Source organism: Xiphophorus couchianus, chromosome 2 (genome assembly GCF_001444195.1).
Source record: "Xiphophorus couchianus chromosome 2, X_couchianus-1.0, whole genome shotgun sequence".
Taxonomy (NCBI): domain Eukaryota; kingdom Metazoa; phylum Chordata; class Actinopteri; order Cyprinodontiformes; family Poeciliidae; genus Xiphophorus; species Xiphophorus couchianus.
The window spans coordinates 12,981,879-13,004,820 of record NC_040229.1 but is presented as its reverse complement, the minus strand read 5'-3'; the positions used below and the strand labels follow the sequence as shown (position 1 = coordinate 13,004,820).

Below are 22,942 nucleotides of genomic sequence, written 5' to 3'. Positions count from 1 at the left end.
ATAGTAGGCATCTGCTCTTCAAGGGTAAGTGGATATACATAATAAATGGAAAACAAATAGAAATAAAGTTTTGGTTAACAATCCTTTGTCATTAAAACAAACAACTGAACAAGCAGGATAGTCACTGCTTCAAAGTGTAAGACAGTAATGCTTTTGTGAGGACATGTTTATTTGCTCTGTTACATTGGGAGTCCTGCTGGAACATCACAAGGTACAAGATGTCCTCTGAATACTGTTAACTAACGACTGCTGCCACTCAGACAGATAGTATCTGAGATATGCAGGTCTAACTAAAGGGACTCGGCTGGTTAGCTTACATTTGAGCGAAGTACTGATGTCCTTGGAAAAAATGCAAAGAGCAAAGACAGCTGTTGGAGCTACTACAAGATTATTTTCAACTCTTGACTGTTTAAATAAAAGCAATAAAAACTATTTTCTGTTTGATGTGCAAAACTTAAAGAATTAGCTTGATCCTTGCAGCTCGAGTTGACTGTATGTTGGCAACCCCTGCTACAAATTAGCTGAAGCAAAGGTTAACTCGGACACTAGGGTCAGTGCTGAAATTATAAATAAGACCAGACTATGCTTTTTTTAGACATCTGCATAATTTTCATTTTGTGGAAAGGACTGCATTTTTCAGATTTAGCCTGTGTTCTGTGTATAGGACATAAACCCAGCAGTGCTTCAAGCATGTAATAATTTATATCAAAGTATAAGAACCAGCATGCATTGCTGGCAAAAATGAATGGGAAAAGTGGAAATGTGTTTTTGCAAAAGTGCAAAAGCGTTTCAATGCAGCCGCAGAGAGTTTCTTCTCAATTGGATGCATTATGACAAAGTATAGGTCCAGATCTCACTGAATTAACAATCTGATTTGCATCAAGCTTATATATGGAGCTCTTCATGACTGTGAACATAATGCGAAGTTTAGCTGTTAGCACTCCTTGGAGGTTATTTTAAGTTAGCGTCTCAAATGTCTTCACATGATTCCTGTCTGCATCAAAAGGGCAGTGGGTGAAGAGCAACTTGCAAAATAGTTTAGAGAGCAAATTTTGGAGAGAGCTATAATCTAACAGGCCTATTTTAATACAAATCTTGTTTATTAACATTGTAAGACAACATAAAAACTTAGAACTTAGGAAATCTGATCAAAAAAAGACACTCTTGTTCTAATTAGTATTTGAGGCCTTAATAACTCAAATGTTTTATTTTTTTATTCTAAAGAGACACATTTTTTTCAAGTCTGTCAAAATGGTCTTGAACTTCCTATTTTTGTACTCATACTTTCATAAGACGTTTTCAAACAAGTGTAATTTTGAATCATTTGTTTAAGACCTATAACATTCAAGAACTAATGTTGTAGTTAAGCATGTAATTAATTCAACTTTATTTAAATTGCATCTTTCAAACAAGAACATAACTAAAAGAGCTGAACAAAGGAAGGGACAAAAAAGATACAAATTGACAATATGAAATGTTTTTAGAATATAACTAGTCTGTGCAATTTGACCATATTTGTAATGAAACTTAGACAGAAAGCTATTACACAACTATTCCACTTTTACATCCAGTGTTGTTTCTAAAGCAATTACAAAGTGTGTGATTTCAGTGCTCATTCTGAATGTAATCAAACTCTCATTTCCCTTAAAGAATGTAACCCTAAAATTAGAACTTTTTATTTTTTTTCCTTTTTTGTACATACACACTTTATAATGCCTTTAAACATTAGAAAGGTTTAGCTATCACAATGAATACCTCAAAACATAAGAAACTGTCTTTAAAAAATAGTCTCAGACCAAGATTGGATATATGAACATTTTGTCAAGTAACTTTAATAGCAACCAAGATTGAAATAAAAACAGGTTAAAGTGTCACATTTCTGTTGGAATTGTGCTCTATACATTCATACAATTTGGAATAACACCTATTGGTTTAAAAACATACCATGTGCAAAATGATAAGGTTTTGTGCATAAGGAAGCATGTTTTTTTTCCCACTAGTATCAAGTGCATAATCTCTGGGCGCCATAATGGAAGACTTATGACATGTTTATGATGACTGTCCCGCTTATTTTAAAGTGAGTTTTAAACACATTAAAGATTACTGTATAATCATCCTCAAAAATCGTATTTAGCATGTCATATATACAGATGTTCTTGACGATGTGGTTAAGACAATACTTTGTAAGGTGCTGCAATCTAAACATTCAAGTTCATAAGCACCAGAATTTTAAATACATGTTCTGGGTAAAAGTTTTAACATGGAGTCACACAGTGCAATGTGACACTATACTGACATATTATGAGAAGCCTCACAAGCTCCTTTTACTTCATGTCCCCAACTCTTTGACAAATTGCTTCTGTGAACTCTGAGCACTTGGAGTTTCCTCCCAAGTCTTTGGTTAGAACCTTGAAGAAAATTATGAAAAACTTTAGAAGGAGCATCACATTATTAATACACCCACAGCGAGTTGTCTTTAAAAGTGAATTACCATTTTTTTCTGAATGGTGTTAAAACAGGCAGTTTCAATTTTCTGGGCGCAGCATCATGATGGCACTGAGCAGCAGGGCAGTGGGGTTCGCAAGATCTTATCCTGCGATATCTGGAGCAGTTCCATGAACCTGGCAGGAGGAAATAAAAAACAACAGTCAACTACTTCGGTTGATGTTCTTTTTTCAAAAAAATGGAAGCAAATTGCCAAGCTAAATTTAGTTCAGCAGTTGGATTTTTTTCTAATTCTTTCTGATTGTCTGATTTTAATTATGTTAGTTAAAAATACCTGTAATAAAATATAAAACAACGTACCGACTCAAATATGGCCACCCCATGGGCACCAATGTTTCCACTTGGCGTCACTCCCAAACCTCCGATTAATCCAGCACAGAGATCACTGCAATGAATAAAAAAAAAAAACCAAACAACAAATGTAGATTTGTTCTGTTTACAGTTCTGTCGAGGAAGAGGTGACATTTAGCAATTTGTTTTGGCCACCATAAAAATGGGCTTTAGACCCCAGACCACACTATAAGTGACATGTGACAACTGCAAAAACCTCCATCTGATTGCTGTGATGTAGCTGCAACAGCAAGGACAGTTAGCATTCCATAGTCAAGTAGACTAAACTTACTTGCTGTGGTTTGAGTTTGTCCTTGCCATTGATATAAAAACCAAACTTTGTTAGCAGATGAATAATCTGTAGACAGTAGACATGTGTTGCTATATGTTAGGTCTAACAAGAAAATTATCTTCAACAGAAACAGCTCCCAAAATGATCTGCAGAAGAGCAGATAAACCATGTAGTTAGTCAGTGAGCTACCAACCATAAAGCTGTAGTTCATTTTTAATAACCTTAATCATCCTCGTAGCTTTTTATCTTCCTTTTTCAGCTTGAAAGCAGCTTACAAAAATCTGACACAAAGCATAAAAGATTTAGTGAATTGCATAAGACAAAATGAGGTAAATTTTATGGATGCATACCGTTGACCTCCACATGTTTTCTGCGATCGTGAGGTAGACGAGGTCGAGCTCTGAGGAGCGGCGGCGGCACTTGTCAAGCTGGAAAAGACGTAAGCAAACTTCCGGCTGTCAAAATAAACAAAATTTGTTAAAATACAAACCGATGACTGCACCTGTATATAGTGGTTCAAATAATTACTTTCTTCAACAAGGAAAAGCAGTAAACTAAATTCCAACGTTTCTATTACAGATAAATATAAAATATGACCAATGCGTGTCTAATGTCTGTGTTAGGTTATTTATAAGTGTATTGGACAATCACCAGCAGGTGGCAGCATGGCATTATTTGTGGGATTGCCTTATGACTTACAAAAACAAATTCATCACAATATACATATTTTGCTCTGATCGGAAAGTGGTATGCATCTTATCTGAATTTATTCTAAATAAAGTCAGAATTAAATACACATTGACAGGCTTTTAAATTATGTATTTTCAGCAAGTTGGTTGCACAGAGAAATCCTATAATTAAAAAAAAAAAAACAAACAAACAGGTAGAAAAAGCCAACAATCAATCAGTCAATCTTTGCATATGCACAACAAAAACATACAATAGAGGACACATTTACTCTTTAAATTAACAAGCAACGTAAAATTAAGGGCACCCTGTAAGCAAAGACCAATACAAATTCTAATGAGCAGCATAGCTATCAGCATTACTTCAGGCTACAGCATTGTACAAAATGCACATTGTGCAAGTTAAGACATCGATGAGCCAAACTGAGGGGCATCAGTATCGGTCAAGGTTTTCAAACTGCCTCCGTATTTATTCTGTTAACCAATGCATAGGATGAATACAGTAACAGCGAAGTTCACACTGCGGCAAGGAGCACGTGTGTCAGGCAATGATATTTAAAAAGCATTTGGATATAGCATGGTTGTTTGAAAAAAGCTACAGTACATCTGTCATAGTACATCATTACAAAGCAAAAAAGGCGGCTGAAAGTTACATAAAATGTTTGTACAAAATAGCCCAATTCAGATGGCGTATTGCTTTGGCTGCTTCTTCAAGCTCATTGATCTCTCCGTCTGGGAAATCACATGTGTGGCTCTGTTGTTCAAGAGTCTGCATTCATGAAGAACATCTGGAGGAAAAAAAAAGACAATTACATGAACAGGTGACATTACTTCATTAGAATGACACTGTGAAGTTAGTTCAATACTGTTATTTATTTTTAAAAGTGAAACTCAAAAGGAGATTCATTATATACACAATTGTAAATATTTTTGGATAAACTTTTCATGCTCATCTAATCTACTCAGGCACACTTGTAATATCAGTATAAATAATATCAGAAAAACACAGCGAACCTCACCATTGAACTGTTTGTAGGCTTCTTCAATAATGGCATTGTTTGATCGCTTTATCTCCCAGTAACCATCTTCTACCCATGGCTTGCAATCGGGATGTTCAATGAGCTGCCCATTCTTGTATGAACCAGCTGATCATTTAGAGAAAAATGAACATTTCGACAATATTTTACGAAAACATTGCATTAAATATACATCCATGTAAGACTGTTGTTGGTCATTGAATAGAAGTATATTTGCAGCAAACAAAAAAATAATACCTTTTATGGTCTCATCAATGTCTTTGCATAACTGGTACAATTCACTTCCTCGTCCAACAACTCTCTCTCCTGTAATTTAAAACAGATAATATAAGCATATTCAGCCAAAACAAAGCAATGCCTTCACTAATAATACTGCCAAGATAAAGAATCACAGAAAAATAAATCTTACCATCCAGAACTTTGATGTTCGGGAACATCTCGAGTACAACAGCTCTGTATGATGCACTCCTGCACACTGACAAAACCAAAGCAGCAACATAACGAACATTAATCACCATCTTCCATTTACTGGAATTGCAGATAAATTTCTCATAAATTACCTGGGTTACTGTAATTGTAAGTGTTGTCTCTCAGACGTATGTTCTCTAGCTTTTTCAGAGAAACAAGGCAATGTAGGCTCTCAGTGCTGTCGAAAAGCAGCACATTAGAAGTAAGGTTTTTTTTTTTTTTTATCTAATTCAGCATAGACCTTAATAAATAAGTGACAACATCTAATTATAATGAAAAGGTTTCAGCATTTATCAAATGAGTTGAAGTAAAACCTAGTTTATGTGTATACATTCTAAAACTAGAATAATGGCAGAAAAACTTTATCCAATATATAATCAGTGACATTAACCAGCAATTCAAAATGAACGGTTTTGATTTATTTTTATAGAATATTAAAATATTGTTTTACAATACTATTAGCATGTAAATTTGTAACATACCTGGATATGACATTACCAGCTAAATTTAAAGTTTGTAAATTTTCACAACTACGAAGTGGCTCTGAGAAAACAACCAAAAACAGAGAACATAAATAAATTTTACACAATGTCATTCTGAAAAAAAGGAAAAGAAATAAAGCCTGTTTGCCTTACCTAAATTAGAGATTCTGTTAGAAGACAAATTAAGCACAGAAAGAAGACGAAGAGATGATAGAGGTCCTATATTTGTGACACTGTTCCCAAATAGGTCCAGCCTCTCCAAATTTACACATTCCCCAATGCATCCAAGGTCATGTATACCTTAAAGACAAAAAGCTAAGTTTTATAGTAACTGAATGAACATAAAAATTTAAAACATGCACTAATCCTTACCAAGAACTCTGAGTTTCAGAAACAGAATGGATTCCAAATCAAATTCTCCTGTCCGTGACTTCAGCAGCACAGCGCTGATCTTCTCACACTCTGCATCTGAGGGAACCAGAGTGACAAGACCGTACAAAACAAAGCACATTCACTTTCTATTCTTAAATATGCAGTACAACTACAGATCCTATAATTTGTGACTCAGCGATGCAAAAGAAAATGCTGGAAGCACTGTTTGTTCTGTTAGAGGCGAGGGGAAAAGAAACTTTAAATAGAAGCAGCATATTAATATATATATTTTTTCCTGACAGCACACAGAGCATTTTTACTGATAGCTCCAAAGGAGAGGGTCACAACAGATGTGCTGATGTGCTCACTGTTGTGTAATGTTATAATCCCACTAGCATGCATGAGTAACAGCTGAGGGAGCTATGTTTGCTTTACTGTGCTTAAGGCACTGAGTCCTACACATGAATTCTCCTCACTCACTGAAGCATAGATAATGAGGATGGTGTCTTTATGTAAATACCAGTCCGTTATTTTATTTCATTTTACTTTTTGAATTTAGCATACTGAATTGTAAACAAGAGGAAATACAAGTAGAAAAGCAATATTGGTGAAAAAATAGGAGCACCAATTATGTCTTATCTTTGAGAAGAAATGCATGAGAAATGTGAACTTTCTTTACGTTCACCTAGCAGCAGCGTTAAATAATGTTAGCTACATTTGTGCTAACAGTGAGCGTCGTTCCTATGGCAGCAGCTAGGAAAAATTATGATAATCATTCATCACATAAAAAGAGAGCGGGTGTGTGAAATAAAATAGTAGTTTGTTTATGTTTATTTTTTTCTCTCTAGAGATGACGAAGCAACAGGAAGAATAACAAGCACAGACGCGTTGTTAGCTTAATTTTTTCTATGGACAGTTAGCTACAGATAGCACAGGCTGCTAGAGGCTAACACAGTAACGTAGCAACAAGCTATCAGTGAAACTTACCCTGCTCCTTTTCTCGCTTATAGTCCATGCTGGGCAACTTTGGTAGTTAGAAATCAAACAAATGTCACGAAGGGTGACAATTAAACCAGCGCAAATCAAGACAGGAATTATTTACGAAGCGTGAAATTACCATTTGTCCAGAGGTGGGATAAGGACACGCTCATTGGTGCTGTAATAACAGGCAGGTGGATTAGAGACGGACATCACACCAGCCTCTGCAGCTCAACGGGGGGAGAGTTTGCAGGGAAGCGATCATCTCTGAGTTAAGGAGCTGAAGATGAACTAGTTTATTTTACTTCAGGTGCAACAGGTTTTTTGATAAAAACTAAATTTTACATATATATATGGTTTTTGATCATTAACAGGATTTAATTGATATACATTTAAATATACATTTAAACTATGCCTCACTTTACATGATGCTCTTTAAATGATCTCCTTAGAATATTTATTTTTTCAATATTTATTAAATAATGTGATCGTTCAATAGATGTTTTTATCTAAAGGACCTTCTTTGCTGTTATATCAACCTTGTTGCCAGTAGGTTCTAGTTCATGTTTACTTATTTATCTGCCTGTGGGTTGTCTGATTGGTTTGTCTGCACCCTGTTGGAAACACCACCTGGGTTCTTAAGGAGAAGCAGATCAGTTTGCGCTCAATAGGGTTTGCAGAAAAATCCTCTGGCTCAACTGTGAAAAGACACCTGCTCTACGGTCTTTTTAAATTTATTTTCCAGCGAATGTTTGCTCTCATGGCAGGAATCTCCTGAATGGACATCAACAACAATCTTTTTTAAGTTCTTGCAACAATACTTGGCTCAACTTGTGTGGAGACTTTGACTCCACCGACTCCCTAAATGCCTTTCTCTGAGAAAAGGTGGTGGACATTATTTGCTTTGAATGTGTACAAGCAACAAATTACTTGATAAAGATGGGTAATAAGCAAACAATATTCACAGATGAGCAACTTGATGCTTATCAGGTAAGATGAATGGATGCTATGTTTGTATTATGATGGAGGATGGAGGAAAGTGATGCATAACGTCCTTATAAGAAAAAATATTTCTTACTCAAAATATATTATAAGCATTTTGAATTGAAAGATATTTAGATAAAGTTAGAGATGAACCAATCAGGACTTTTTTCTTCAAGGTCTGACTGAGTTTGTGTTTTTATTATTATTACTCTGAGAACTATAGAAAAGTAAAAAGTGTGTCTCCAGTTTCTGTTAGGTTACTTAACAGAACATGTAGGAGTTTTAAGGTTTATCAATGCAATTGTCCCTGCTCTTTAGTCTTTTCCAAACAAGATGACAATGAGAGAAAAATACCATTGCAAAAGTGAAGTTTTGTACTCCATTTTATTTGCTGTCATTTTTTTATGTTAGGCATTATCTATACCTGTTTGTATTATGATATATTGTTTTTTTGTTTTTCATATTGAAAACTGAGAATAGGAAATTGGTATCTAAAATTAATTACATTGTATTCTAAGCTTCTTGTTCACTGAGGAATGATTTAAAATGATCTGATTGACTTGACATTCAGATTAGACTTAACATTGAAGAATGGACACAAACTCATTGTATGAAAAAAAAAAGTCCAGTTTAACTAGTAATCCAAGTATCAGTCTGATAATACTGCACTCCGTGTGCAATAGTTCACCTTGTGATTTACTGTGGGATTAATAATTGATGCCAAGCCAGTGATATGTCATGAAACTCTACTCTCAGGACTCAGCTTAGTTCTCAAGAGTCACTCTGGTTACTATAGTGCTCTTTACAAATTCCTCTTAGAATCCCATTGCTCTTTGTTTTGGCCTGTTAGTATTTTTCCCTGTTCAGATTTTCAGGCTCTTACCCCTACAGCTCAAGCGTCTTACTGAGCTTCAGAGGCATTTACACAAACATGGGATACATACTGTTACTAAACTAAAGCATCTGGTGTAAGACACAATCACTGTTATACTCCAGACATTTACAGTACAGTTTGTTCTAGAAATCCGCAGCTGTATTATGTGCTGTTTCTTACACCTACGAACACAGGTCAGACAGCACAGAAGGCTGACGTAAACCAAGGCGTTCTTCAGTTGGGCTATTGGATATTACATGTGCCAACACATGCATGTTAGACAACAGCAGATCATGTTGCTGTGTGTACTCTCACAGCCATCAGCGCTTTACAGAAACCAGACACCTGGTCAAGCTTTTTATTGGCGGTCTCAAACTGCAGTTCTCAAGGATCAGACTTCTGCAACTTTAAGACGTGTTCCTTGTCCTACACTCTTGAATTAAATGCCTCACCAGCATGCAGTCAATGTCTACAGAGCTCTGCTAATGAGTTAATATTCGTGTCCTGAAGCAGAGGGTCAATTAAAAGTTGCAGAACAAGGCCTTGAGGACCCGCGTTTGAGACCAGTGCTACGTTTAGAAAATCTGTAACACTATTTAATATGATTTGATAGATGGGTCACTGAGTAACTGATGCAGGCTGATGCTATACTTCAAACAATGTCATTAAAAAAATATGTATCAATTAATGAGGCATAATAATATGACCAGTATGAGCACGCCTCTTTGCCTTCTACACGCAGCAGTGACTCAGTTTATCACTGTTCCTTTCTTGGAGCACTTTTTATGGACACTAAACGCTGCAACACCAATACAACACAAGAACTGCATTTTTGGAAATATCATGTTGTGTCTGATTGACATATATAATTTATTTCTTTTGAACTAGAGCTTTGATCTTCTGTCTTCTCTTATTGCAGGACTGCACATTTTTCACTCGCAAAGAAATTTTGCGGTAAGATATTTTTCTTTGTATTGTTTGATTCTCATTAATTGGCAATGTGTTCTGATGATCACCAGACTAACATTTGACCACATGTTTTGACCATGAAATCAGTGATTATGTTAGCCTGTACTGTATGTTAAATGTATGTTAAAGTTTCCTTGTTAAACAAGGTTCTACAATAAAAAAATAACCTCTCCAGATTGTTTTACCCTCAAAGCTTTATTGCCTAAATCTGCCTGCGGGATCCTGTGTAAGTTACCTTAGATGTTCTACCAATTTTCTACAGATTTATGAGAATTACATTTCAAAGTCTAAGATGATAGTTCCCAGCTGGAAAATAATGGATTAACCAGAATAGTGTGAGAATCTTGGTACCTTTTTGATAAAGGTACCTTATGAAATATGAATTTGTTGAATAGTCTTCTGTTACTATTTATGTTGAAACAGATACATTTTGAGTAGTTCTGAGGTAAGGTTCCTGTTAAGTTGATTCAATGATGTCTTCCAAGAACTCCTTTCCTGTTACCCAAAACATTGACAAACTTAAGCCGGATTTAGTTTGCCCTCATCTTCTGTTGCCGATTAGTCTGCAGTTTAACCAGATTTATCACCCAAAACTCATGTAAAGGTGTGTTACCATAAGAAGCTTGAATGTTGTCTCTCACTTGTAATCTGTTTTGCATAAAGTGTTTCCTAAGTGATTACAGGTAAATGAGCTGATCAACACCAGTAAGCAAGACGCAGTCAGGACACAAACAGAAAACTGTGATCAAGAATGACAGTGAATAAGACTCATTCAGTATCTCAGAACTTGCTCTTGACTAAAATATGAAGGATAGAAGCTGTTGTCCATGGAGATCAAGAAAATTTTGTTGCATTGGAGTTTGAGGACACTTCAAAATCTTGAAAAATTATAGCAATGCACAATTGAATTGATGGGTAGCATCACCTCTCTTTTCATATCACTCACCAGGAGACTGACATGTAAAAACGGCCTATATTTTTCTTCAGAGAGCTGAGTAGTGTTGCTTATGTTTCCGTGTATGTTCTTAGTTCTTAGAAGTTGAAAAATAAAGCTATTATGTTAAGATTCACAAAGAAGGGGGGGCTGTGGTGGCACAGGGGTAAAGCACAACCTTCATATGGAGGCCCTTGTTATCAATGTGGAGGTCACAAGTTCAAGTCCCAATCTGGTGATCTTTGCCAAATATACTCCCCCACTTTTACCTACTTTCCTGTCTAACCACTCTCAAATAAAGGCTGCCTGAGCCATAAAAAACATCGTTAAAAAAAAGATCCACAAAGAAGGTTGTGAAAAGTAAAGGTGACAGTAAATAGTGTTTAGATGGGCTCTTTATGACTTTCTATTAAATGAGTTTGAGGGTCCCAACAAAGGGAGGTAGCCACATTTTGTCCGAAGAGGAGACAATAAGTTGGCTAAAGCAAAAATTTTAGTTAAATGTGGGTTTATCAGTTGTTTATTTAAAATCCACATGGTAACTGATGTAACTATTACTCAATGGATTTCTGTAAGTTCCTTTTTGGCACAGAGGCAGCGCAGACTAAACTTGCATAGCCAACTTTCCCTTAAAAAGAATGTTCCATCAATTGCAGTGCTTAAAAGGTGTGGCATACATTTCCAGAAATTCACAGCAACGTGTTAGCAGGGGTATCCCTCCTTCGTATGCAGAGAGCCGTGCCTTCTTGTCTACCAAATATGCTTCTAAATGAAGGATAAAAATGACTACACACACTCCTTAACTTAAGAGACAGCCTTGCAAGGAAGGTCAAAGCTGTTGTAGCTTTGGTGGTTTGGTTGACGTTACTCTTAACACTATGGATGCAAAGAAGGGGAATAATATATATAATAATATATTTTGCAAATTATAAATTACATTTGTTCCAATCTGCTTTGCATTTCACCTTAGGTTGCACAGCAGATATCATGAGTTGGCTCCACATCTTGTACCAATGGACTACACCAATGAACCGGATTGTAAACTGCCTTTAGCGCTGATTGTTGACATGCCAGAATTAAAGGTAAAACAAAGATAATCATCTTTAAAAACGTTTTCAAAACATCTTATTTATGTCACTTTGTTATTTCTTAAAATTTCACCTGCATTCTGAACTGTTAACTTACATCTATTTCTTGATTAAAGGACATAATTTATTTTTAACCATAAATAATTTTTATCAGCCTAATCTAAATCTATAAAGCTTAAAGAAACCAGTCCTAAGTCAAACATTTTTGATTAAAAAAATGTTTGACCAGATTGGTTTGAATAGCATCTTCTGAAGTTTTTGGTCAGCAAAATCCAATAAATGCAATATGCAAAATCACATGCCTGTCTCTAAAACTCTTTTGAATTATGAAGTTAATGTCTTACCAAACTATTCAGCTACTAAAACCACAAGTGACTTTCATGTGAAATGAGAACATTTTCAGTATATTTTTGCTTAACGTCATTTGCATTACTCTGAATATTTTTGCCTGATGTGCAGGAAAACCCATTCCGCAATCGGATTGTGGAGTCATTCTCCGAGGATGGGATGGGGAACCTCAGTTTCAATGAATTTGTAGATATGTTCTCAGTCCTCAGTGAAATGGCTCCAAGAGAACTTAAAGCCATATATGCCTTTAAGATATATGGTAATAACAACATGTAAAAAGGCTTTCATGCCTTTTTATACCATTTAATTTTATGAAATTATGTTTCAAAGTAATTGACTCAGATTTATTTCTATCTTAGATTACAACGTGGATAATTACCTGTGCAAGGAGGATCTTGAGAAGACTTTAAATAAGCTGACAAAGGAGGAATTGACTCCTGAGGAGGTTGAATTGGTGTGTGAGAAAGCCATCGAGGAGGCAGATTTGGATGGAGACAATAAACTCTCCTACGCTGACTTTGAAAACATGATAACCAGGGCTCCAGATTTTTTAAGGTAATGCTAGCTTAAATAGTGTTTTAACCCTATGTTGTAGAGTTGTTTCTCCAAAAAACATTCCTATTAATTGAAATTAACACTGCTGTTTTCAATACTCTTTCAGCACCTTTCATATCCGTATCTGAGATGGATCATTTGACCGTTTTGATGTCAGCAGCTTCATAAACCTGGGGACTGAACCAGAGCTATCCCCACCACATCACTACTCTGATCTTCAGTTAGACATAAACTCTTCTTAATGTGGCCTTATCTAAAGAAAACCTGCAATCCCAAATTTAGGGTAAAAGTATACAGTTGCTGGGCATGCCGTGGTGGCGTAGGGGTTAGCGCGACCCATATTTGGAGGCCTTCAGTCCTCGACGCGGCCGTCGCGGGTTCGACTCCTGGACCCGACGATATTTGCCGCATGTCTTCCCTCCTCTCCTCCCCCATTTCCTGTCAGCCCACTGTCATATAAGGGACACTAGAGCCCACAAAAAAGACCCCCTGGAGGGGTACAAAAAAAAAAAAAAGTATACAGTTGCATCAAAAGCCAATCTAGACATGTTCAGTAAATAAGAATCTGTGTTCTCATGAGTCTCTTTTGTCAGATTAAAAATAGAATTAAATGACATGACATGTAACTTAAATAGGACTTTATTATTTTATTACAAACTTGGTAGTGCACTTCAGATTGTTATTTTGCTGTGTAAAACTAGTACGCTTGAGCGTATGTTCACAAACCTTTTCCTGGACATTTTCCTTTTCTGCTAGAAAGCAGTGTTCATAATTCTATCAGTGACATCAATTTGAACTCAGATGAATATTTTCATCTTCTGTCAAGTTGGTTTGGACAGCTGCTTTCTGTTAGAAATTAACATAATCATTTTACTTCAGGAGGATGTAGTCAGGAATGATCTGCCCCAGTATTCAAACACATTCTTAAATCCTGCACACAGAGGTGATCTCATTGGAAACCAAGAGGAAATGGTCTTGCCTATGATGGTTGATGATTACCAGGTGTTGGTTTTGGTGCTACAGATTTGCATTATGTATGTATTGAGCACAGTGTTCTGTGTTGATTCTGTGTACTCTGTACCAAGCACACTGTGTATCTGGATATTCATGTATGAACTTTAGGTCATACATCTAAAAGTCGCAGGACACCGGCCCTTGAGGACTGGAGTTTGACACCTGTGGATTACTCTTATCTCCCAATTTTATTTTATTTCATTTTTTTTATCAAATATTCCAGAGCCTCAATAATTACTGGTCTTACTGGGATCATCAGCAAAAAAGCTACAATGCAACGTGATAATAGGACTATAATTAAACGTTTCTGACACCAAAAGAGAAAAAACTCACATATTGCATAAAAGACTAGGAAGATTGCCTACCCATTGAAGCCATAAGACATTTTACACATAAACCATAGGGGACACAGAAAGAGTTGATGGTGAGGAGATTCACTCCTTAAACATGAGTCTGAGTGTATTAATGTGTTGCAATGACCTAGACTTAGTAACATTAGTAAAGGAGAGAATAAGTCAACCACCCTTGTGAAATGTGAAGTTTTTCATGTTATGTGAATTTGATGTAGATGAAGTGCATTTCTTAATATCATACAGAGATACCACTATTGCTCAATGAGGAACTTATGCAATAATTATCCATTGCAGCTTTATACCATTTGTAGTTTGTTTTCCACTGTTGCACAATCACATGCTTATTACGTAATGATCTGCTACGACTTTACACTGTTATTAATTTTCTTAATAGTGACATTCTATCATGCAGTTCTTAGTTGTGAAAGAGCTGGTAGCAGAAAGGTCACAAAAACTGGATGATTAACATTTTGGCAGTTAAACATACCCTGGTTTCCCTTAGAGGACTTATAGGGGAAACACCTTACATTCTAATTTCTAAAACTTCTGTTCCAAACACAACACTGAAGCACATGTATTGCCATCTACTGTAAGTGCAGATACACTGAGATACAAATTCATGCAGGCACATGAGCATGAAAATGAGCTTTATTATCGTTTATAGGCCCCACTAAAGCAGTAACTACAAAAGTAAAGAAAAAAAGCACATGATAAAAGATACTAAAAGGCATTTTAGAACCTTCTGCTTATTTCCCCATTGCTGTTGAATGCGGACTTTTAAAAATCTTTATTCAAATTAGTTTCCTGTGAAAATAAGTGAAGCTCTCTGATGGCAGCAAAAACATTTGTAAATATCAGCTACACGCCTTTCAGCAAATTTTCCCCAGTGAGTGCACTGCACTTCCCTGAAAGTGCCCACACGAGGCCATGCATTACAAGAATGCTTCTCCAGGCAGCTACGGAGGTCTAAACAGTAAGAGCGCCACATGGCAAGAGCGAACCATACACTGCAAGAGTTTTGATAACACTGGGAGGTATTTCTCCTACGTTTTAATTCAGGAGTTATTTGCATTTTGATATCTACACATAGAAATGCCTCTGCCGTTCCTTAGCAGCCCAGCATTTTGCATTTGTGTTTCCTTATTAGGAAGCATAGGTCATCTATCATTAACCTTGCTTATTTTCTCCTTTTCAAATGGCCAAACTGGCTCATTAATCTGGACGAAAGGTAAAACATCTCCAGCAACTCATGTGAAGCAATACATTTGACATTCTCCCCTACAAAAAATATCAGATTGTTCTTTCCTTTCAGATGATAATAATTTCCATAAAAGTTTCCATTAAATGTTTGTTTTTTTTCCTCCGCAGTTACATGCCCATATATCAGTGTTTCTCAATTCCGGTCTTCAATCCCCTCTGCACTGCCTGTTTTAGGTGTTTCCCTTCTGCTACACACCTAGATTGAATCTGTGGGTGATTAACAGCCTTCTTCAGTTCTTGATGGCCATGCAATAATTTGAATCAGCTGTTCTGGAATAGAGGCACATCTAAAACATGCACAGCAGGGGGTCTGAGGATTGGAATTGAAAAACACTGCCATATGTGAACATGCATTTAGTACTTATTATTTCTCACAGCAATTTAGGTATAGCTCTAAGAAAAAGTGATTTGAATATGCCTAATTTACTGAAATGGGCTTAATAAAGCAATTTTATAAATTTTCAACAGCTTTAATAAATTCAATCAGATGTACATGGGTAATTTTGATCGGTTTTAAATAAATATGTACATTGAAAGGAAATATACAACAGAAGTAGCAAAGTAGTGTTAGATAAGAGAAATTAGGTAAGCTTCTTCTTCGTTAGTTGCTTTGTCACTTCCTCTTGGTCTCGGGGAAAAGCCATTTCCATTTGTCATTCTGCAAAAAGTAAATATATAACCTGTCAATATTAGAAAATAAGGCAAAAATAAATAATAAATGAAGAAGTACTGAAAGAAAAGCTTTCAACTAACCTTTATCCCCCAGGATCCATTGTTAAATTTGCGTTTGGTCTCCTCCCCAGGCTCTTGAGTGTTTCTTTTGGCTTTGGGCTTGACGGGCTCTTTGTGGTTGGGGAGGATCTCATAAGTGTTGTCGTTATCAATGACAGGGGCTTCGATGGAGACCTCGGCGTACAGGGAGTCATCGAGCTGCTCTGTGGATGATGCAGTTTCAGATGCTGTTGGGCTGTGGCTGCCAGCCAGGTGATAGACCGAGTGGTCGCTCAGGCCGTCCAGGCTGTGGCTGCTGTTTGACTGCGAGATGCCGCGGGAGGCCTGCCGAACTGGCCTCGGGGAAAGTCGTGGCGGCGTGTCAGGAGGTACGCTCAGTCTGTAACATTGCTCGCCGTCAGAGATGCTGTCCAGCAGAGGCAGGGACATGCTCTTGCTGTCAAGCGCGTTGAGTTCAGAGTAGAGAGATTCAGGGTCAGATGAAGGACTACATCTGCCGTTGTTTTGCTCTTTAGTGTTCAGCCTCTCGACTTTGCCTTGATTTGAGCCGGGGGACTTGTCCCTGGAGGCGTGATGGGCTCTAGGTGTTTGCTTCCTAAGTTGAGCATACAGAACCCCATCATTGTCACTGACTGGGGAGCTCTCAAAGTGCCTGGTCCTCCGTGGCAAAGGTGGTACTTCCTATTTTTAAGAAAACAAAAACATTTATTTGAAAAGCCGGCCATCATGTAAAATTTTGTTGTTTTTCCAGATAAACAAGTTAGTAATTAGATCAAGATAGATTTGTCATAATAAACACAACAATGAAACTGCAGTTTCCTTCTCATAAATTTACAATTAAAGACAATACCAAAACACAATGAAGTTGACAAGAATGTAAATAAATAGAAGTAAAAGTATATATTTGTGTGTCTTATGTTTCGTACAGAAAATATTGGTAGAATATGTAGAAAATATATATTTATGTTGCTTTTATTATTTTATTCTTTGGACTCACCTCTTGAGTCCTGTTAATCCTTGGTGCCCGCACTGGTTGCTGCTCTGTGGCTGAGTTCATCTGCTGCTTATGTACTTTCTTTGCTGCTCTGAGAGGAGCAGCTGGTTTTTCTTTGGGGCTGACCTGAATGATATCATAGAGGTCCTCATTGACATCCTATAAGAATAAAAACACCACTTAGGACACTGATCAAATCCTCTTAAAAAAAAAAAAAAAAAATTTAAAATGAGTGAAAACTCACCCCGTAGCATGGAGATGTCAGATATTCTCCAAAGGGCTCAACGGGTTTTGTTTTATAGTGTTCTGTTAGGTCGAACAAAGTGTTGTGTTCCTCTGTGTCTCCGCACACTATAAACCGTCCCGTCTCGCTCTGGCTTATCACAAAGTGGCGACACCGATCTCTGCCTCTGCAAAAGAAAAACAGGGTATTTTTTAAAAGCTGTTGCAATTATATTATATGTAAAGCTTGAACTTTTAAATTAATGGTAAAAGAGGCCATTAAAAAAATTACATTGGAAATTTCTGAGTCTCCAAAGCTCCAAAAGTCTAAGATTTGGATGGAGTGCTAAAATTAAAGGCATATTTGATGGGATGTTTATTGTGCTGCTTGTTTTTATTATATTATATATTCCAAGAAGCAGAGTTAATTTGTGAGGGAGTTATCTTTTATATGAAAAATCTGCTTAAAATAAAAATTAAAAATAAATTAATCAGGTTTATTGGAGTAAACCAGTACTCACTTGTACGACAGAATATATCCAATAGCTTTATCACTGAGACGAATCAGAAAACAGCCAAGATCCTTTTCTCTAAGCATGTCCTCAGCATCTCTGTAGACAGACCAAGAACAGTGTGAAAATCAGACCATCTTCAAATATAAATTTTAAGCATATTTGTAACCCATTTTACTATATCATATTTTTTTTTCTGGGAGAGTAAAGCACTTTCAAAAAATTTCCACTTTGGAATTATCACTGTCTTAAAGGAAAAATCCATTTCACAATATGCCCTTTCGAAATAGCTGACGCTGGTTGTACTTAAGTAACTGTCCCACATACTTTTTATGTAGGAGTGTAGTGTCTGCCAGAGGAAAGGGCAAAAAGCCCACAAAAAGTATGTGGGCGAACTGTAAAGTGGACACTTTCCATCACAGATAACATGTCTGTGGCTTGTATGGACATAACTGCTTCTCTAAGCTTCTATTTTTATTTTATTTTTTTCAATTTGAAATTTATCAAAAAATTAAACATGCATGCAAACACAAAGCTAATAGCAATATCTAGGATTTTTTGTTAAAAATAACAAGTTTACATTATACATGAGTGTGAAATGTGCAAAATAACAGGACATCTTCTGTGAATACTTACTTTCTGCTAATGAAGCCCAGGAACCAGCTGGGGAAAAGGCCGTTGTTGACAATAAGAGGCAGCTGAGTATCTATGAACCACTTGGTGGCCAACTCTCTAAACCGCCCCTCCGTAACTTCAGCAGCAGGATCCACAGTCGGCTCCCTTTGCTCCATCTTCACTTTGTCCTGATCAAAGTAACACAGGCGTCCAATGAGCACAAGCAGGATTTATTCCCCACTGCCCAGAGCAGGTCAGTATTTTAATCTAATTTGCTTATTTTCCAGGAGGCGTCACTCAAAGCCTGAATGCAGCACAATGTTCTTGTTGTATGTTTTTTTTTTTTTTCATGATTACGGCACAAGGGGAAAAATAAACCCATCCTGTCTATTATAGTACACAATTTGTTTACTGTTTATATATAGAATTAAATAGCATTAACAAACCCATAGGAAAATATCCAAAAATAGAAAAGACCTGACCTATGTCACTTTTTCACAAAACTGTTATATATATATATATACTTTGCAGGCGGGTTAAAATAGCTAAATCATTAATGAACTTTAAGCTGCTAGTGACAAGTTTATTTCTTACCTTGAAACAAAACTTCACACGTGTCTTAATGCAGGGAGTCTTCGTCTGATATTCCTCCTTCTGTCTTGAATGTGAAAAATAGCAAATATTTTCAGATTTGGCTTTCTGTTGTCGAAACAATGCGCAGCAGCTCCTCTCAATCCCTGAAGAAAATGAATACAATTTCACTTTAAAGCTCACATTGTGTTATAGTAAAATAGTTCTCAGTGAGTGGGGTACATACCTGTCCTTGTGGTTACCAGTGTGTGATTTGAACCCCTTGTCATTGCAGCAAACATTAAAATTCTCCTCTCAGCTTCTGAACCTCTGAAATCTCCAACTGAAAATGGTTTGATTGTGACCCCACACTGAGAGATATAGACAGATGACATTTACAGTTACACACATTTTTCCACTGGTCTGGAAAGCAGAGTTACTCGGCAACGGCACGGCAGTCATTTGCATAACAAAGAGAGCTGAGGGTTGCTGAACAAAGCGAACACTTCCTGAAGAGAAAGGAAAGTAACGTGTAGAGAAACAGTGGTTTGTGAGCAAACGTATGCATTGGTTTGAAAGGGGGAGATGTTTTACCCATGGAGCGTCTGATTACCGTAGTGACGGATGAGAAGTTACGTCAGTGTGTTTTTCTGTGTGTTTTTTAGGGGGGTGCTGTGACTACAGATCAGGTTTGTAAGGAAGGACTAAACAGATGGAGGGATGGAAATATTTGGGAAGGTTTGATATGTTTTCAATGGGGCTTAATAAGCTTCTGAAAAGACAAGACATTTCCCCGGGTCTGCTTTTGAGGTTCTCAAAAAAAAAAAGCATAACTCATTCCCCCCATGGCTCAGACTGTTGTCATGAATCATTTAGGTTCAGCTCTGTAAAGCACAGTAGGAAGTCCCAGTGGGGGAGAACCAAAAGGCAGAAATACTCTGTGTCATGGAGAACAAAATAAGACACGATTTCACTTTGCCTCTACAATGGCAACGTAAATCCAGCATTTTTACTCCCTTCATAGGGAAAATAAGTATTAAACACGTCAGTAATTTTTTCGGTAACTATATTTCTAATGGAGGTATTGACGTGGAGTGGGCTAGTCGAAATCTGAACTTATACCCAATTTGGTTTGTGGTATGACCTTAAACAGGCCGTTGTTTTAATGTCTTCTAGGGTGTCTGCAGTAGAATAATTCTGTACAAAAAAGTGGGTCCAAATTCCCCACAATGATGAGTACTCTTTAGCAGTTATGGTGAACACTTTTGATGCTGTGCTAAAAATAGCACCACTAGTTATTAAGTTCAGGCAGAAATCCTGTTTCAAATATGACCCAGGTAGCTTGGATAGTTTGTTTTTCCTGAATTAATTAATTTATTACCTTAGTTTAATTTAGAGCTGCATTTCCCTGCTACTTATGTTGTCTGACATTAAAATGATATGATGATCAGTTGCATACAAGTGTCAAAAAGTAAAAACAAAATAAATCTATAAGAAGAAAAATAGTTTTTACCGTACTTGCATGCAGTGGGAGCGATGTTGACCCTTTTTTTTTTCTCCACACAAATTTGTCAAATTTTAAAGGCTCTGGAGACTGTTTTGAGATGATGTTCAGTGCTAAAAAGAAATAAACTTCGACCTCATCAAACCTAATTTTATTCCCCAAGCATTTCACAGATTCTTACAAATGTTCTGTATTAATGCTTCAACATGCTCTTTCTTTAACGGTGCATTTATTTGCAGTGAGCACACTTCAAGGCCGTTGCAGTTAGGTGTATTGGTTGTTTTAATAAAAACGTTTTTTTTTTTCTTCTTGGAAATCAGATGTTCTTCACAATGTCTCTAAAAGAGAATTCTCTCATTGCAACAAACTTCTGAATATGGTTGGTTTATGATTTATTTTGTTAAGTTTATCAGTAATTTTTGTAATAATATGGTTATGAAGGTTTTAAGGTTCTTTTCTTGTTACCATTTCTAAAGGCCATTTGTTAGGATTAAACCAGGTGTCATTTATTAGCAATGGTGTGTAACAGGATTATTTTTTGGTACTGTAAATGATTCTCTTATTTTTCTGACAATAATAAGAGAATAATTTCATTTAAACATTTTTTAAATTGATTCTGGTCTCATATTTTCCTGTGATATTTTTTTGTGTTTATATTACACGTGAAGAATAAGTCAATAACCGTATTTTATGTTCCATGTATGACTAACAACCGCTACAGTAACATAGCCTATAATTTCAGCATACTGGTAGCAGTGCAGACTGTCTGTTTTACAGCACTTTGTGATTCATAGCTCACTCCTCTGGGGGAGATGTGAGGTTTGAGGTAAATTCTTATCACTGTATCCATCTTTGAAAAGAACAAACATTGTTATGCAAATGATTTGTCAAAATTCAACTGATTAAAAATGAATATAAAAGGTTCCTAAAAATAAAATGAACGTTCTTGAAGCTGTTTGAACTATTTTGGTTACAGTGGCTTTATGACAGCCCACCTCTCAGAGGGGGGATGTGTATCCTTGAAAGGTCACAATTCGTCGCCCATAAAATGTCACAGCAACTGAACCGCATCCCGTCTGTCTGCTTTTCATGCCTCGAGCTTGAGGTAAAACAAACAACCTCCTGAACTCTTTAAGCTTTCCTAAGTAGCTAGAATATAAATCTTACCAGAGGATTATCAGAACTTGTAATTGGGGACAGTTGCACAGGTGGTTTGGGAGTTTTCACTGTAAAGCGGTTCAAAATGGGAAAAACAATAGGTGTATTTCCCAGCATAACACTAATCACCTACTGTTTACTCACTGTACTGGGGCCCACATACACCCTAGTACTACAGGTTTGTACCCATTAATCATCTGAATAACTTAGGTGTGTTTTTGTTTCACCTTCAGAGTGAGTTCCGGCAGCTTGAACTCTCATTCTTCTCCTCTTATGAATCATACTGCGAAATACATACATTAAGTACACGCCCACATCAGAGATTGCAGCTTTGATATGAATAAATCTAGTCCAAAGTAGCATTAATCTTCAGCTGAAAGTTTTACAAGAAGGAGAGAGATTGATTATAAATTCCACTACAGTTCTGTTCACAACGTAGGAAATTTCTGACGTCATAATTATCTCTTATCATATGTATATCTTATGTTTTGTTTTCGCAGCTGTACTTTCTAGCATGTGTTGGATGGAATGACAATGCAGGTGTTGCAGAAGTGTGGGAGAAAGGAAAACATGATGTGCAGAAAATATATCCACATTGTACTTATTACTTAGTTTGTTTTTTATTATTAGTAATTTTATGACTAGAATGCATAACATACATACTAAGTATGTGTGGAAAAAATAAAAGATAACTCTTATCTTAACCTACTTGCCTGGCATCAGCTCTTCACTTTTATGTGGTGTTGCTCTAGATCTGGCTCACACACGGAGCATGTTTCTATATCATCCTGTCAGTCATTCAGCTGACCTTCTTCACTTTCTGAATTTTTAAGATTCAACAACTAATTCATATCTTATTCAAACATACCTTTGGATAATGGGTATTGTGAAAACAATTGCCAAGTTGATTCACCAGACATAAACTGTCAAACATAAATTCAACATCCATTCATTCACCTGACTAATAAAAACACCCAAATACAAAATGGTAAAATAGTGACAGTGAATATGCAACTTAAGCAACAGGTGACTCTGACATGTATTTGATAGGGGGACTATTAAAGTCCCCCTATTAGATGTACCTAATAGGAATTATGCACTTTTAC

At 36.5% G+C, this 22,942-nt stretch overlaps 3 protein-coding genes and 1 long non-coding RNA gene across 6 annotated transcripts; 2 read left to right on the top strand and 2 right to left on the bottom strand.

The window, feature by feature from the left end:
- Window positions 1–1,801: 1,801 nt before the first annotated feature.
- Window positions 1,802–7,419, bottom strand: lrrc61 (leucine rich repeat containing 61). Of its 3 annotated transcripts, XM_028037120.1 has the most exons (13): window positions 7,290–7,410; window positions 7,160–7,196; window positions 6,173–6,268; window positions 5,954–6,100; window positions 5,801–5,861; window positions 5,411–5,496; window positions 5,260–5,325; window positions 5,088–5,156; window positions 4,833–4,958; window positions 3,478–4,601; window positions 2,806–2,890; window positions 2,492–2,621; window positions 1,802–2,408 (listed from the first exon to the last, which is right to left on the bottom strand). In XM_028037120.1, the coding sequence occupies exons 1-10, from the start codon at window positions 7,290–7,292 to the stop codon at window positions 4,495–4,497; spliced, it is 798 nt and encodes a 265-aa protein (XP_027892921.1). In that variant the 5' UTR covers window positions 7,293–7,410; the 3' UTR covers window positions 1,802–2,408; window positions 2,492–2,621; window positions 2,806–2,890; window positions 3,478–4,494. The 3 variants fall into 3 exon arrangements, with proteins under 3 accessions (XP_027892921.1, XP_027892928.1, XP_027892936.1); XM_028037127.1 differs by lacking the exon at window positions 7,160–7,196 and having other exon boundaries at window positions 7,290–7,419; XM_028037135.1 differs by having other exon boundaries at window positions 7,160–7,349.
- Window positions 7,420–7,566: 147 nt separating this feature from the next.
- Window positions 7,567–13,351, top strand: cib2 (calcium and integrin binding family member 2). Its single transcript, XM_028037145.1, has 6 exons — window positions 7,567–8,140; window positions 9,928–9,962; window positions 11,882–11,993; window positions 12,459–12,606; window positions 12,707–12,902; window positions 13,009–13,351. Exons 1-6 carry the CDS (start codon window positions 8,090–8,092, stop codon window positions 13,028–13,030), a joined length of 564 nt encoding a protein of 187 aa, XP_027892946.1. The 5' UTR covers window positions 7,567–8,089; the 3' UTR covers window positions 13,031–13,351.
- Window positions 13,352–15,983: 2,632 nt separating this feature from the next.
- LOC114156589 (uncharacterized) lies at window positions 15,984–19,844 on the bottom strand. The gene is made up of 8 exons (XM_028037108.1): window positions 19,422–19,844; window positions 19,199–19,341; window positions 18,626–18,792; window positions 17,999–18,088; window positions 17,500–17,665; window positions 17,259–17,414; window positions 16,283–16,942; window positions 15,984–16,187 (listed from the first exon to the last, which is right to left on the bottom strand). The coding sequence occupies exons 1-8, from the start codon at window positions 19,567–19,569 to the stop codon at window positions 16,143–16,145; spliced, it is 1,575 nt and encodes a 524-aa protein (XP_027892909.1). The 5' UTR covers window positions 19,570–19,844; the 3' UTR covers window positions 15,984–16,142.
- Window positions 18,771–22,544, top strand: LOC114156618 (uncharacterized). Its single transcript, XR_003597980.1, has 2 exons — window positions 18,771–18,857; window positions 19,840–22,544. It is a non-coding gene; the product is annotated as an uncharacterized LOC114156618 (long non-coding RNA).
- The last annotated feature ends 398 nt before the right edge of the window (window positions 22,545–22,942 follow it).

Bases quoted from the DNA above. Each gene is read 5' to 3' on its own strand.
- lrrc61 (XM_028037120.1), bottom strand. The intron at 6,269-7,159 runs GTAAGTTTCACT...TGGTTCCCTCAG, and splicing joins TAAGCGAGAAAAGGAGCAGG to ATGCAGAGTGTGAGAAGATC. The intron at 6,101-6,172 runs GTAAGGATTAGT...TTTGTCTTTAAG, and splicing joins TCTGAAACTCAGAGTTCTTG to GTATACATGACCTTGGATGC.
- cib2 (XM_028037145.1), top strand. From the start codon at position 8,090: ATGGGTAATAAGCAAACAATATTCACAGATGAGCAACTTGATGCTTAT. The intron at 9,963-11,881 runs GTAAGATATTTT...ATTTCACCTTAG, and splicing joins ACTCGCAAAGAAATTTTGCG to GTTGCACAGCAGATATCATG. The intron at 12,607-12,706 runs GTAATAACAACA...TTTCTATCTTAG, and splicing joins ATATGCCTTTAAGATATATG to ATTACAACGTGGATAATTAC.
- LOC114156589 (XM_028037108.1), bottom strand. From the start codon at position 19,569: ATGTCATCTGTCTATATCTCTCAGTGTGGGGTCACAATCAAACCATTT. The intron at 19,342-19,421 runs GTATGTACCCCA...CATTTTCTTCAG, and splicing joins ACTGGTAACCACAAGGACAG to GGATTGAGAGGAGCTGCTGC. The intron at 17,415-17,499 runs GTGAGTTTTCAC...TTATTCTTATAG, and splicing joins TGACATCTCCATGCTACGGG to GATGTCAATGAGGACCTCTA.